The sequence below is a fragment of the Elephantulus edwardii genome, unplaced genomic scaffold (genome assembly GCF_000299155.1).
Source record: "Elephantulus edwardii isolate Elephantulus edwardi_28Jun2011 unplaced genomic scaffold, EleEdw1.0 scaffold00263, whole genome shotgun sequence".
Taxonomy (NCBI): domain Eukaryota; kingdom Metazoa; phylum Chordata; class Mammalia; order Macroscelidea; family Macroscelididae; genus Elephantulus; species Elephantulus edwardii.
The window spans coordinates 2,798,591-2,814,133 of NW_006400013.1; the positions used below are offsets into that span (position 1 = coordinate 2,798,591).

The following is a 15,543-nucleotide window of genomic DNA, read 5'->3' on the forward strand; positions in this document are numbered from 1 at the left end:
AGAGTTCTGACAGTGACTGCTGGCCAGAGCTTGCTATTCCCCAGAAAGTAGGTTGCCAGCTTGCCCTACGCCAAGCTTTGCTCTGTGCTGAGGTCGGACACGAGCCTGATCTGCCTTCAAGAACCACTTCCCTTCCTCACATGTGTCTCCATCCATAAAATGAAAAGTTGAGCTTCTCCCGCCACTGTCGGGACAATCCCAATACAGAGTGACCCCCCAAAACAAAGCAGAAGGGCCCCATGGAGTGCTCAGGGCTGTAGGCCATAGGGAAGCAGGTGTTTCTTCTCTTTCCCACAGAGCAGCCAATAGGTTCTAACCACAGCTTCAACCATTACACCATCAGAGCTCTCCGGCTCAGTCATTTAAAATGTTTTTGCAGAGCTACTTTTAAGACATCTTATGCTGAAATCCAACAATCAAAACAAAATCTTTGTATGAAAGTATTTAAAATGTATCAAGTGTAGTAAAGACAATTGGTAAGAATCCTGAGGCCGGCTGGAATAAGACCAGGATAGCTGGTTGAACATCAACCACTACAGGTTATTTCTTTGCCTTTCCCCGCCCTTTGGTTGCTCAATATTGAGAAAGTCTGGAAGATTCTGTTCACAGCAGTTGAAATGGTTTTGGTTTCAAGCTAACCTTGCAATTACAGGATACTGAAGAGAAAAAAAAAGTAGAATTTTGTAATTTCAAAAAGCGAATCAGTAACTATATTAGAATTCAGTCGCCCCACTGTGCTGGATTTACCAAAACTGCAATTGACACAGTGGTCGCAAGGTAGTGAGGAAGGCGCAGGACCTGCCCTCTGGGCAGAGGGTCCCTGTGAGTCGAAATCAACTCCCCAGCACCCAACAATAGTTAATGTCAGCCTCCATGCTGAACTCAGCAAGGACAGCCTCTCTCGTTTAACCCACATGGCAACTACAAATACGGGTACTGAGGGTCACACCGGTGACCAGGACAGGCTGGGTGGGTCCCAGTGGCTGGCCCCCACCCTCCCAGTGGCACCCCACAGCCAGCAGTTTGCAAGGGTAAGAATCCTGCCTTTGTGCCACAACCCACGGCTGTTTGTTTTCTTAGTGGGGTGAACTCACTCTTCTGAGCCGCCTCAGGGCCCAGTGCAGCCTGGCTGTGAAAGCGGCTTTGTGCACAAAGTGAGAGCCCAGCCAAGACCCCAGAGCTGAGATGGAGCCAACCTGCTTGGGGGCGCCACCTGCCGGAATAGGGGTGTCATCGGGGGCTGCATATTCATGTCAGCCTCCATCACCTGGGACGCTGGTCCTCAGCCAGCCGTGGACCCCACGTCTGTACAGCGGGTGCATTATGTCCACGCTCCCTAGGGGGGCTCCTGGAGCGTCCCATGTGGAAGTCTAGAAATGGACGTCTTGTCCTGAAGGCCCTACTCTCTTCCTTCTTTCTTCCAGGTTTCTCCACCCTGCCTCTCCTTAGTTTGTGAGTGCCTTCTGCTGTTCCTGTTTCCCAATATGAGTGCTGAGCCTCCAGTGCTCTATCTAGTAGTCTCAGGGTGATCTATTTTTCAGAATTTCTCCACCATCTGTTATTTCAGAAGTGGATGGCCAGTTCTTCTGACTAGTCTGTCTTGATCTGAGAGTGCAGCATCTGACAGAGAAGCTCTGTATCCATAACTACTGAGGGGCGAGAACTCCCACTGACAGAAGAGGTCCCCCCACTGACAGAAGAGGTCCCTTAGTATGATAGAGTGTAGAGGAGGTCAAGAGGGGGGTATTAAACCATAATTAAGGACTGTAGTAAAGTGCATACACAGACAGATGATAGGGTAATGGGTAAGTTTAAGGTTGAAATTTGAAGGATGGAGGACTCTTCACTAGGTGAAGAGTTAGGAGGAACTGTTTCAGGTAGATAAAGCAGCAGATATGAAGGCCCTGAGGTGGACAAAGCTGCTGATCTAAAGAACTGGAAGATGATAACTAGCTGGGGCTTAGTGCTCAAGGCGGAGAGTGGATGGGACAGGAGGCAGAGAGCTTTGTAGACAGTAGGTTTTATTTCTAAGTGAAAGAGAAATTCTTGGAGGGTTTTAAGCAAAGGTGTTGGTGACACTTTCTACTACTAGGTAGAGAGTGGACCATGTATGGTAAAAATGGGACAAAATAAATACAGGAAGACCCATTAGAGGCCATCACAGTTTTCTGGTTAAGAAGAGTTAAAAGGTGGAGGGACAAGCACTCAGTAGACTCTGTGGAGAGGTGTGAGGGCCACAGAAGAGAAAATGTGGTAAAGGTCCTGTGGGTCAAGGAAAGCTAGGTCCCTAAATGATGGGACCCTGTGGTGCCAGGGAAGAAATGAAACCCAGCACTTCTCTTCATGGTGGGTCATTTCCCTTCCAGAAGACCACAGTAGGTTCCTGGACGTTTCAGCTTCTTGATTCTGGGGCCCATGCAAGAAGCATGTTGGGGGAAGAACATGCCGGAGATGGTACTTGTGAGAAGCTTGTTGGCCACCTTGTGGGATCATTCTCTTGTCACTTGCTTTCTGGGGGCAAAACTGGAATTGAGATTTTTCTGCTCCAGCTCAGCAAGGAAAGGGGTCATTCAGTACCTTTCTCCATGGCCCCGAAGACGGGCACATTTCTTCCTCTTTCCCATCTCAGAGTCCCCACTGCTTGTGAGTTCTTGAAAGGCAGGCTCTGCCCTCTGGTACTCAGGGCCTTTGAAGGGGAGGGTCAGTGGAGTAGAAGGCATTGCCTTGGGGCTGCTGAAGTGGAGGAACTTCCTCTGACTTGGCAAGGGGAGAGGCTAAGAGGGGACAGCAGCACAAGGTGTGAATGTTCACAACAAAATCCTGCCACAGGTCCAGAAAGACTACCCAGAGGGGTGGTCAAGAGCAGCTGGTGCCTTCTCAGACAATCTCTCTTCCTTCACCGTCACCATCACTTATCTAACCCACCAGGGCCAGCCAGTCAAGCTGCCATGGATTCTATCTGCTAAAGGTTTATCACTCTTTTTTTTTTTAATCTCACTCAATTTTTAAAATTTCTTGAGGGAGGTATATTTTTCCTATCATATCCATGAACCCACGTCTAACACAGTTCCAGAAATCCATATTCTCTGACCTTCAAACCAGAACTTGTTCCTCTAAACTACCTCTACCCCTGCAGTATGCTACCCAGGGAGCAGGTTCATAGGGACAAGCGGGTGGGAGGGTGGTAGGGTTGCTGGACAGATGGACTGGCCTGGGGGTGCTGGGAGGAAGTTAAAAAGCCAGGCTGGGTTCTAGCATTAGGCATAGCCTCAGTTGGGGTCTCCAGCCCACCGTTCCCAAAAAGTGATGGTGATTCTAGCCCAGGCTCAACCTTGAAAGTGAACTAAAGAGGACAGAGGTCTGCCTGCTTGTGTCCTGGGAAGGGTCTGAGGAACGCAGAGAACGTCCTCGATTGGCCCCCAGGCAGGCACAGAGGACTAGGGCTCGTGTCTGCGCAGCGCACGGCTGGCATCCACTGACCCTTTAGAAAGCGCTCAACAAAGAGTAGGTGAAATATTGACTCGCCCGCCTTCCTTGCAGCGAAGTGGGCGCTACTGGACAAACGCGGGCGAAGGCTCCACCTGCGTGGCGGCCTCACCTCCGGGCTGAGCCCGTTTAATCTCCGGGCGCAGGAGCTGCTCACGGGCGCCCAGGGCGGGGCCGGCAGGGGGCGTGCCCGACGGGAGGCGTGTCCCACCGTGGGCGTGGTCTGTACGGGGTCCGCTGTCTGCGCGCGGGGAGCTCGGTCATCCAGCGTGGAGCGGGCAGCTGGCGGGGCGCCGATGCTGGAAGTTCACATTCCGTCTGTGGGGCCCGAGGCCGAGGAGTCCAAGCAGAGCCCAGAGAAGGGCCACATGGTGAAGGGGGCGCTGGGGTGGAAGGGGTGCGGGGACCCGCCGGCATATTTCCCCGCGAGGAGCGCAGTGGGGACCCTGCGCCCTGGCGTGGACGTCCGTGCTCGGCGGACCAGGCTGTCGGGGGACACCTTGTCGGGGGTTTGTCACCTCGTCGGCCCCGTGGACACTGGAAAAGCGGGCACAGAGCAGAGGAGTGGGTGCGCGAGGGTCCCGGGAGAGTGGGGCCTCTCCAGGGCCGCTTTGTGGCTTTTGAGCGCCGGCTCTGTGCGTCCTTGGCTGACCTCACGGCGCCCGCCGCCCTCCTTGCAGGTATTCCGGGTGGAGGTGCTGTGCCGCGGGCGCAGACACACCGTCCCGAGGCGCTTCAGCGAGTTCCACGCGCTGCACAAGCGGGTGAGGAGACCGCGGGCGAGCGGAGGCCCCAGGCCCCGGAGGGACAGGTCCTGGGCTGCCCAAGAGGCCAGTGGCGGGCTGCAGGCGTGGACGGGAGGGGAGGGAGGACACAGCCCCGCACTGACCAGGCCCTTGGGCAACCGGCCCACCCTCGGACATCAGGGGGACCTGGAGTCTCTCTCACCCCCACCGTCATCACCTAGGTCCCTCCTAGGGTAGAGCTCGGAAAGGGGGGAGAGGTAGAAGGGCTTTTGCTGAGGGTGGAGAGTGGGCTTGAAGTTGCAGTCAGGTAGCTGTGACCACTCCCCATAACCAACCCGCGGCAGATGAAGAAATTGTACAAAGTGCCTGATTTCCCCTCGAAGCGTCTACCCAACTGGAGGACAAGGGGACTGGAGCAGCGGCGGCAGGGCCTGGAAGCCTACATTCAGGTATCTGAACAAACCCAGGTCAATGTGGTGGAAGCATGTGAAGCTGGTCCCTATAGATTAGTAAATAGGCAAAAAGTAAGCCCGTGCTAGGGAGCTCTGGTGGCCTGGTGATAAGGAGCAACGCTGCCAGTCCAAAAGCACTCAGTTCAAATCCACCAGATGCTCCACGGGAGTAAGGTGGGCAGTCTCTTCACGTGTGATTTACTGCTTCTGAAAACCTTGGATGGAGTAGCAACTGTGAAGGTCAATAAGACTTCCCTGTTTACTGAATACCCGGCCCCTTCCAGGAGTTGTAAAGTTGTTGCCTGTATGTAGGCTGTCTAGCAGCAGAATCTTTGATGTGATGGAAAAACATAAAAATTGTTCACTCCAGGTTAGTGAATAGCACAAGTGAGCCCGTGCATACTGTGCCTACTGGGTGATCCATCATTGTGTGGGGCACCCACCAAGTCAGCTGGGCCAGAGGTGTGATTGCGTGACTGTGGAGCAGGGAAGGGACCCCTGCCTTCAAATGTTAGTCTCAGATTTACTGAATGATGGTCCAAATATCCCTGGCTGACCTGGTGCAAGGATTTAAGGAGGGAACCCCAAGGCAGATGGTCCCAACTCAAAAGTTGATTCCCTGATTTTCTGAGGGAAGGGGGCCACACAGGCTGGTGTTCAGAAGGGCTCTGAGTTTAGTTTAATGCTCTCTTGAAATTCTTACTCATTTTTGAACCATGGGCCCCACATTTTCATTTTGCACTAGGCTCTACAAATCACAGGCTGGGTCTAATTACAGGCTTCCACTGTCCCCCCTCTCCAGGGCGTACTGTACCTAAACCAGGATGTACCCAAGGAGCTCCTGGAATTCCTGAGACTCCGGCATTTCCCTGCGGACCCCAAGGCCCACAGCTGGGGGTGAGCATTTCAGGGATCAAGGTTTAGCAAGGGAGAGGCCAGAGTTGGAGGGGCGGTTCATGTGAGAGGGAAGGTTGGGAGCCAACGCCCATTTCTGCTCCACCCATATCCCAGGCTCTGGCCTGGATACTCCTCCAGAGGCCTGCCTCCTTCACCAGCTTTTTATAACACATTGTTTTAAGTGAAAGTGTACAAAGTAACCTGGATTCCCATTTAGCAATTTTTATATAACATTGGCTACAATTTCCACAACATACTCATGATTTTCATTGTTTATTCTGTTTTTATTGATTTAGCTCTTTGCCCTCCTTATGTTCTCTTCTGTGCTTTCGGTTAAATGTTGACCTTCTGGACTTACTTGATTGTTTAAGGGAGCACTTTCTCATGGGTGATGCTGTTTATTTTTAGAAGGAAATCCATTATTTGGCTGAAAGGTATTTCTGGGAGGTAGTTTCAGTGTCAAGTTCAAGGGTTATCTTAGGCTATTGTCTCAGGGCTACTTCTAGTTTCTCTGGGTTCAGAAGGCCTGGATGGTTTTGGATTAATTTGCTCTGCATTTTTCTTCATTCTGAGGCCTAGTCACATCCTTGGTCAGAAGAGGCAGTAGTGAGAGTTGAGCATCATCCAGTGATGGTCACAGGTCAGCAGAGGCTGTAGCCTGTTAGTCCAGGTGGAGACTCCTTCTTTTTTGTCCCAGGCAAGTAGATACCAGTATTGGAGCTTAAATGACTACTTGCAAAAGCTTTTCAGATCCCAAATGCTACTCATCAAAATAGAGTGTAGAACAAAATAGAGTGTAGACTGTCATGCCAGTTGACTAACTTGTCCTAGGAATTTTAACTTAGTAGATCTATCCAGAGAACTGTGTATGTCTAGGAAGCCTCCGTAACTGTGCCCCCCATGAGCATAATTTTAAACATGATAGAAGGAGAATTGATGCTTTTGAGCTGTGGGACCATAGAAAGTATTGAATATACCATGGACTGCAAAGAAAACAAACAGGTCTGTCCTAGAGAGGGTAAGACTAGGCTGCTCCTTGGAGACAAGGACTTTGAGCTTCATCTGACATACTTTGTGACATGTTGCAAGGAGGGACCAGTCCTTGGAGAGGGACATCAGGCTTGGGAGGGTGGAGGGACAGTGCCGGAGAAGACCCTCGATGAGACGGATTGATTCAGTGATTGGGTAGATGTGTCAAAAACAGTAAGGTTTGCACAGGATAGAGTAGGGTATAGGGCTGTTGTACAGAGGGGCACTGAGTTGCAGGCAACTTGATGGCACGTAACAATATGGAAATATGTATAGCACATAGATTATGTATATATTTGTATAACCTCCTCCCATGAGATTTACTATCTCTCAAAACCCACTAGAGAGTCAGCTATAAGTTGTTTACAACTCAATGGCACACACAACATACACAAATATATACACACCTACCGGTACCACTCTACTGGCCCGGGAATACCTTCCTGCACACATACCTACCTGTATAATCACACATATTTCTGGTTGTTGTTACTGCTACAGTCATAAACTTTGAGCCCTTGGTGGGACCGTTTTCTGGACAGCCTTGTTACCCCAGCCAGCCCCGGGGACTGGGCTTGTTACAAATAGAAGCAGTGGTCCCCTGGGAGGTGAGGCTGGGCTTGTTTTCCTCTCATCCTCACGCTCCCCTGAGCATCCCCAACTAGCTTACTGGCCTCTGTCTCCTTTTCAGCGCCCTGGGGGAGTTCCTGCCCAGCAACAGCAGGCAAGTCCGAGTCCCGCCCACATCGCGCTCCTGCTGCCCCCTGGCGGCCAGATGCCAGGAAGTGGGCTGCAGTCTCTGGCCTCAGGGCAGCCTGTCACTGACCCAGGTTTTTCCCTTGTTGCCTCACAAGAATAGTCCCCACTCACTTCACCGTCTAGAGCCCACCCCATCACAGTGTTTCATGACTCTTCTCTCTTAGCTCTCAGCTGCGCCACCGGCCTGTCATCAGCTTCTGTATGGACCCCTACCTTTACACCCCCTCCTCAGGTGAGCGACTCATTCCCACCCACCCTCCATATGGAGGGCCCCAGCACCAGAGTGGGGAAGACCTAAGGGGAAACCTTAGCCACCTGGGCTGCTAGGGCCTCCAGGACGTATCTCCTTCCAGGACGTATCTCCTTCCTGCTGGCCTCTTTTGGGGCCACTCGTGCCCCTGTGTTCTGCAGGAGGTGCCAGTCCACGGCAGCCTGGCCTTACCAGGGTTGCTGTGAAAGGACTGACCCTTGCTCGGGGTGGTCAGCTGGTGAGCTGCAGGCCTGGGGCCAGCCTCTTCCCCAGTATTCTGCTTCACTTCCATCCCAGAGCCCCTGCCTAACGTGGTGGTGAACGGTGTGCTCCAGGGCCTCTACAGTTTCAGCATCAGCCCTGTCCAAGTCCAGCCGGAGGATGCGTGTCACTCTGCTCCTCTGTCATCGATGCCGTGACCAACCCAGAGGCCTTTGGGACACCTGTTAGGACAGTCAAGTGCCTTAGCCTGATGAGCTCCATGTAAGGGGCCAAGGTCCTCCCTGTCCTGGACTTGGTTCTCACTCACCCAGGCTCAGGGCTCTGCCTTTGCTGACAGTTGGGGAACTAGAAATCATGTGTTCTAACAGCACAGAGGCTAAGAAATCAGGCATCAGGGAGAAGTTAATACAGAAGTAGGCTGTGAAGAAGTAGAAAAGGTATTTCTTAACCTAGACCACAGGGAAAAATAACACTAACTAGTCAGAAACAACAAAGGTTGAGGTGGGATAGCTGGCAAAGTTTAGAAGCAAGGTGTAAAAAGTGCCTGCCTGACCTGGTGGACCTGAGCAGGGTGAGGGTTTCAGGCAGGAGTCTGAGGACAGGGCACTGTCAACTGTCATTGAAGCCACGGAGAATCAGGGATGTACTGGGACACAGACTTGGGGGTAGGCGTTGCCAGCCAAGAACCCAGCCCACACGCAGGGTATATAAAAAAAAAATCACCCCACCTTTGTTTATTGGTCAGCGTTGGTAGGAATTTGTTACAAAACTGGGCCTGTGGAATGTGGGGATGCGGGTCCACTGCTAGATGCCAGAACTGGGGCCAGTGTAGCCGGAGCCCTGTGGCGGGCCAGCTGTACCACACAGAAGGTCCCTCAATGGAAAGAGGTCCCCAGCTCCTACTCCTTGGCAATAGCAAAGGGCTTCTCCACCTCAATCTTGCCACAGTCTGCAATGATCACATCTTTCAGCGGCTTGTCCCGACTGTCTGTCTTGGTGCTCTCCACCTTGCGGACTACATCCTTGAAGGAAAGGAGGAGAGAGAGGGCGAGTGTGTCAGGAGGCCACTCCAGTGGGTAAGGGACCTACCTACCCATGACAGACAAAACCTCTATCAAACCCTGAGGAATCGAAATGCTGATGAACTTGGGACCAGGGCAGGGCCAAGAAGGAGAAGCCACAGCTGGATTCCTCTGAAGGGAGATCCAGGCTGGACCAAGCAGGAGGAAAGGGAGTAGCCAGGGAGTGTGGCATCAGGCGGCTTTCAGAGAAACAGAGTCCAGTGAGGCAAGTCAGCAGAGGGAACACGCACATCACTGCAGGAACAAAAGGAGGGCTCTGCAGCTATGCATCCAGCAAGGCCTTCCAGCTGCGCTCTGCACAGGGCCTAGACGGGCTTAGGGTCTGAGGAGTACCAAGACACAGGATATTTACTCTTGGTCATCCCTGGCACACTGCACGCTGCACATGAGCACCGTTTTAAGCTTGTAGTTTGGTTCTCTTAGGAAAGGGATGGAAAAAATGAAGTTCCGACCCAGGGCCCGGCCCCAGTCTCCAGAACTCACCATTCCTTCTAGAACTTTGCCAAACACTACGTGCTTGCCATCGAGCCAGGAGGTCTTGACTGTCGTGATAAAGAACTGTGAGCCATTGGTGTCCTTGCCTGCGTTGGCCATGCTGACCCAGCCAGGCCCGTAGTGTTTCAGCTTGAAGTTTTCATCAGGGAAGCGTTCACCATAGATGCTCTTTCCTGGGATAAGAAAGGGAACCACAGATTAGGGTTGTGGGGGAAGCTGCGTTAGTTCAAGGCTGGCGGATGAATTTTTCAGGCTCAACCCATCTCCAGTGTCCTGGTCCAGCAGAATCAAGGACATAAAGCTGCTCTGTTCCTGTCACTACGTGCTGAGAGCTAAACTGTACTTAACCGAGACCAATTGGGATGTAAAGCCAGGCTGATCGAAACGCTCATATGATGAATGAGTGTGAACAGTTTCATGGATTTTAAGTAAGATATCAGCTATCACTGGCAGTAGCCCACAGACCTGCCTTGGAGAGTTTTGGGGGAAGAGAGGTGCTGTGCTCCTAGGACACAGGGTGGAGCTCTATATATAGGATTTTCAAACAGGAGAGGCTTTTAGCCAGCACCCCAGCTGGGAGTGAGAACTGCAATGGCTGAATGGCTGTGTTCCTACCAGCTGAGAGGCATAAAAGAAACTGCAGAGCAAAAAGCAGACAGAAAGATGGGTGGATAGTGAGGTAAAGGGCGGAGGAGGGTGGCTGCCAAGGGGCTCTGGGGAATTGGAAGCTTATCAAAATGACCGAACATAAAAAAAGCCACTCTGAATGTGTGTGTGCATGCATGTGGGAGCCGGGGCACACGGGGCCTGAGGATCTCCACATCTCTACAGATGCTAACCTTACTTCCCAAAACTGGTTCTAAGAGATAATGGAAACAAATCAAGGGCTCTTTGCGACAGAAGGTTTGCAGAAGCACCGTACACCTTTTCTATTACTTCTTGGAGAGTGTGTTAGTGTATATTAAAAGCCCCAAGAACCCCAGCAATAAAGAAGTCCTTCTTATTTTGTTTTACTCAACACTTCCTGAACTCTCTTGTTTACGAATCCCTCTGCCCCCTCAAACTAAACCTGCTGACTGGGTGACCCTGTCGGACAGAGTGGAGTTGCCTCAGATGGAAGCAAGCAGTTACATAGTCCTGCTGAGGAACAGCTGGTGGGTGTGAACCGCTGACTGATTAGCACTGAGCATGTGGACCCTGTATCTGCAGGCTCTCCCTACCTGCTCCTTCCATACATGGATCCAGTGCAGAGTCCTAGACTGAAGCAAACCAGGGAGCTGACTGTATAGCAGATGGGAAGATTGAAAACCAAAATGTACTAATTACAGAGGTCACAGATATGGATTGCCCCCAAGTTCTTGTTGCCCAGTACCTCTGTGAGGAGCTCCTTCCAGTCTGATGAAATTTAGGACATGGGTTGGAGTGAGGGGCCTCAGCCTGTGTCCTGTCCTTTCCCCTCACGCACTGGGGAAATGACCTGTCTTCATGCAGTGACTCTCACTCCCAGCTGAGGTGCTGGCTAAAAGCCTTTCCTGTTTGAAAATCCTATATATAGAGCTCCACCAAGTGCAGAATTTCCATTACTGCTGCTCTCCAGAAAATCCCCAAATACACATCCTTTGCAACACTTGCACAAGGTGTAATGGATGTTGAACTCAGCTCTTCACTTTATCATTACCTGTCCCCTAGACTTGACTCTTGACAACGTGCCCTGTGTATCGCTCGCTCAACATCGTCCCACCCCACCCATTCGTCCATCTTCGCCTTTCCATTCCTCCTATCCCCACTCCAATCCGCCAACGCTCAGCATGTTTACAGAGTGTGCAGAGACTGTGCTAAGGATCTCACAAACATGAAAACTCATCCCATGATGCAGAAGCTAATGTATCTGGCTTTCACATAGCTGCTCTTAGCACCAGGCCTGTATCACCCTACAGGCCCCACCACCCCAATACGTCAGTTAATCTATCGGTTCCTGCCACCACATCCGGAATCCTGTCTCCACAACCAGTATCCTCCCTCTATACCGAGAATCCTGCCACGTTATTTTCCCTCAAATACCTTGGAATCCAGTCTCTACAGGCCAAAAGCTAACCTCACTGGCCTGGTCCTAACCCACCTGTCTGGACTTACCACGTCCGATCACCTTAGCCTGGAGTGAAACCTCTGCCTGTCAGCAGTGGTGGATTTTCCCAGTAGAAAATCGAAGTTCAGAGGGGTGTGATCATGTGTTCAGAGGGGTGCAGGCACAAAGCAAGGTGACAGACATGGGAGGGGCTGCCTCAAGAGCACGAGCTTTGTGCTGTCTCCTCCAGCGCGACCTTTAGCTGTTAAGTTGTTTGGTGCCATTCAGTCAACTACGGCTCTTACAGAGACCCTATGAAAAGCAGATTGAAACCCTGCTGTACCCTGCGCCATACTCATGACCCACACCACGTTCAAAGCCACTGTTGCAGTCACTGTATCAATGCACCTCATTGAGGGTAACTTTCATGGACCGTCCACTTCTCCCAGCCTGACACACGTTAGTTGTTTATTCTGTAGCCTCACAGTCACTCTCCCTCTTGCCCCCCAGTTCTTCTCACCCACATGATAAACCACCTCAGGAGGGAGCTTGTGTCCTGACAGCTGTACTGTGGCTCATTTAAGAGTCTCTGTGATCAGAAGTCAAACTCTTGCTCACGGATCTGTGTCCTCAGCACCCACCGGAACCTGGCTACTCTTGGCAGAGCATATCCGGCTGCAGCAATGGCCCTGGGGAACAGCAGAGTAAAGCTGATCTGTCCTATATATGCAGAACAATGGCTGGTGGTAATATCAAGTAAATGTCTCCCACCTCAGCTGGTATATGTGGTCCACACAGAGTTGCCCTACAATCAACTACACAAGTGTCTTCACTGTACTCCCTTCCCCACAAGAGGTTCAAGAGAGAAGTCATGAGGTTATAGACATGGATTGACAGGCCTGCCGGCTGGGAGAGCCCCTTGTCCATCACTAGACACTCTCCTTTGTACTGTGCTCCCCCAACAAAGGAGGATGCAGCTGGTTCTGATGCAGGTTAACAGGTCTGTCTGGAGATAGGATGAGAAGAGGCTTTGTCTACACAGCACAGCCCAACCTTCCTACCCCGGGGCCTCCGAGGACAGACTCCTCTACCCAGAAGGACAGAGGTTACCTCCAGTGCCATCTCCTCGAGTGAAATCTCCGCCCTGGATCATGAAGTCCTTGATCACGCGATGGAATTTGCTGTCCTTATAGCCAAACCCTTTCTAGAAAAAGGGATAGGAAGGTGAAGTGTTCTCATTACACATCAACTAGACATAAACAGTACCAGCAGTAGCCAGCCCCACATGTCTACTATTCAGAGCAGAGACGACTATGAGCCTGGTACACTCCTCAAGGTGGTGCTGGGGGCACGGTTACCACGGGTCAAGCATGGGACACACAGACCCACACTCCAGTGCTTACATGTTACACAATGTATGTCATGCCTCTCATTTCTTCTAATCTTAAAAAGAAATTAGCAAGAAAATAGACTAAGATAAAAGGTCACATTCTGGCCCAGTGGAAAGGTTAAATGGAATATAAACTTCCCAAAATGGGACACTATATTTCCATGTAGGGAGCCCCAGTGGCCCAATCTGTAGGGGCAGCACTGCTAATCCAAAGGCTGTGCCCTCCTGGTGTTTCGAATCCACCAGTGGCTCTGCAGGAGATGGGAAATCATCTCTGCCCACGTGTTCTCTGCCTCAGAAAACCTGCTGGAAGAGTCAGCTTTGAGTCCGGTTCTTGCAATGACTTTTAAGTTTCTTTAAATTTCGTTGAAGCAAGGACAATCTCTGGTCTCTTTATTCTTAGGAGAATGCTGTGGTTTCAAATTAGTTTCCAAAGATACATTATCTTTGGTTACTGTAGCATTTTATTTTTTTTTTAAGTGCTCAATAGACACAGTTGTATTTTTTATTTATTCTTGCACATTTTCTTTTCCCTTCTCTCCCCCTCCCCCAGGCCATTCTGCAATGCATCCCTTGTTCCAGTGTGTTATACATTTGTAGCATTTTAATGATGTAAAATAATTCCTCAAAAAAAAATCCACATTTCTGAGTTCTCAGTGGCCATAGGCAAGTCAGTTTGTACTAAGAGGTTGGTGAGGTTACCGGAGAAGATAATGTAGTCCAGTTTGCTTTGAGTTGACCATTTCTGCTCTAGCCACTTACCTCTCCTGTAGCTAAAGCTACGAAATTATCCACTGTTTTTGGAACAGTTTTTCCAAAGAGACCAATGACCACTCGACCTACATCTTCATCTCCAATCCGTAGGTCAAAGAACACCTGAGGAAAAAGACCATTTCAACCTTAGTCCCTCCGAAAGGCTCTTCATATAACCCAGCGTAGGGTCAGGTCAAAGTAGCTGAATACTTTCGGTGGAGTCAAAAAAATCTTATCCACTAAGCTCCAGGCCCTTGTCTCTGATACTATGTTTACACTCTCCTTAGGCTACTGGTTAGCAATCTTCGTTTCCAACATACAACCCAGAGTCAAGACATTAACATTTAAAAAGAAGCATAAGAAGGAAAGCCCAAGTTCGCCATATAATCTTAAAATGCTATTTGCTTGCTCTGTAATTAGGAGCGACTACAACATGGCCTAAAGAGAAAGTATTCTGAAGCTGGCAGACATGCTATTTCCTCAAAAAGACTGCTCTGAGGTGGGCAGGGCTGGCCTAGCCGTGTATCCCTAACGCCAACTTTCTGGGTCTGGGTAGGGGCTAGAAGTGCCATCCTTGGATGTGAATGGGTAGCACAGCCCAGGCGCCACGAGGTCGAAACGTGAAGATTAGAGGATCTGAGCCAAAGCCTAGGTCATCTAAGTTCAAGTTTGCGACCCCAAACATCTCGGACACCGATGAGCCGCGCGGGCCCAGATTCCATTTGGTGGAGGACAAGTCCCCAAGGGCCTTGCCGGGCAAGTGGGGAGAGGGGAGGGCGGACCTTGACGGTGACTTTGGGCCCCTTCTTCTTCTCATCAGCCGTGGAGGGTCCTGGCAACAGCAGGAAGAAGACGGCGCCCGCGATGAGGGCAGCGGCAAAGAGCACCTTCATGTTGCGCTCAGAAAGACGTAGCATCCACCGGGAAAAGGGAACACGGTCCGGGAGCCCGAGGGCGGAAGAGGGTAGGAACGCGGGGCCTTGGTGCCGGCGCCGCCATTGAATGGCAGGTGGGGGAGACCGGTGCTCCCCTCGGTGTGCTAACAGGAGTCCAGCACCGTTTCCCCCCTCCGAATCGGCGCTGGATGGTAGGCTCCGCTGGGGGGCGGGGCTTAGCTGCCGCCGGCGCCGGCACAGACGCGAGCTCGTGGGTGGCTGCCACGTTATTGCTACTTGATTGGACTCCAGCTCGCAAACGACCACCAATTGAAACAGGATGTGGGAAGGCGGTGCCCCTCGAGCAACTCAGCGATTGGGCCTCTGAAGAGACTACAAACCTCAGCCTGCTTTGCTGCCTTTCCTGGTCCATGGTGGGAGTGCTTTGGCCTGTGTCCTGGAAGACGGGAGAGGACACCTCGTCATTATCTGTATTAGGCCAGTCAAGAATTCCATTCTTTCTCAGTGCCACCGAGTCGGAACCAACTCATAACTGACCCTTCATTGGGTTTCAGAGGCTGTAAATCACAGGGGAGGAGACTGCCCATCATTTCCCCCTGTGGATCTTTGGCTTAACAGCGCAGCTTCCTGTGCACCAAGCCACCAGAGCTCCCCAAACTGGGTATAAAAGCTTTTAACCAGTCGATGCAGAAGACAGTAGTATGCCAACGGAAGTGTGATGAAAGGATTTTTAAAAATTGAAATCTATGGTCAAGAAGAATGAGTCTCAAATCAGAAGCACTTGATTTGTGTGTAAATTGTGCAATCTGAAAGTAGTCTTCACTCAATTTAAAATCTTGCCAACAGTCTGGAATCCATGTTGGATTTTAAAAAGCTGTCTTTCCAAATGAACTCTTTAATTTTAATGCTGACTTGGGTTATATACGTAAAGATAGCATTCCTTTTACATGAGGCCCTGACATTTTCAGGCTCTCTATACCCAAAAAATCTTAAATAGATGCAACTAATCTTGAAAGGTTTT

At 50.9% G+C, this 15,543-nt stretch overlaps 2 protein-coding genes across 2 annotated transcripts; one reads left to right on the forward strand and one right to left on the reverse strand.

Moving 5' to 3' along the window:
* Positions 1–3,782: 3,782 nt before the first annotated feature.
* On the forward strand, positions 3,783–8,038 carry SNX22 (sorting nexin 22). Its single transcript, XM_006899618.1, has 7 exons — positions 3,783–3,857; positions 4,167–4,250; positions 4,577–4,681; positions 5,487–5,581; positions 7,302–7,334; positions 7,534–7,601; positions 7,917–8,038. The coding sequence occupies exons 1-7, from the start codon at positions 3,783–3,785 to the stop codon at positions 8,036–8,038; spliced, it is 582 nt and encodes a 193-aa protein (XP_006899680.1).
* A 507-nt stretch (positions 8,039–8,545) lies between these two features.
* Positions 8,546–14,547, reverse strand: PPIB (peptidylprolyl isomerase B (cyclophilin B)). Its single transcript, XM_006899619.1, has 5 exons — positions 14,409–14,547; positions 13,636–13,749; positions 12,594–12,687; positions 9,407–9,591; positions 8,546–8,863 (listed from the first exon to the last, which is right to left on the reverse strand). The coding sequence occupies exons 1-5, from the start codon at positions 14,541–14,543 to the stop codon at positions 8,741–8,743; spliced, it is 651 nt and encodes a 216-aa protein (XP_006899681.1). The 5' UTR covers positions 14,544–14,547; the 3' UTR covers positions 8,546–8,740.
* Between the last annotated feature and the right edge of the window lie 996 nt (positions 14,548–15,543).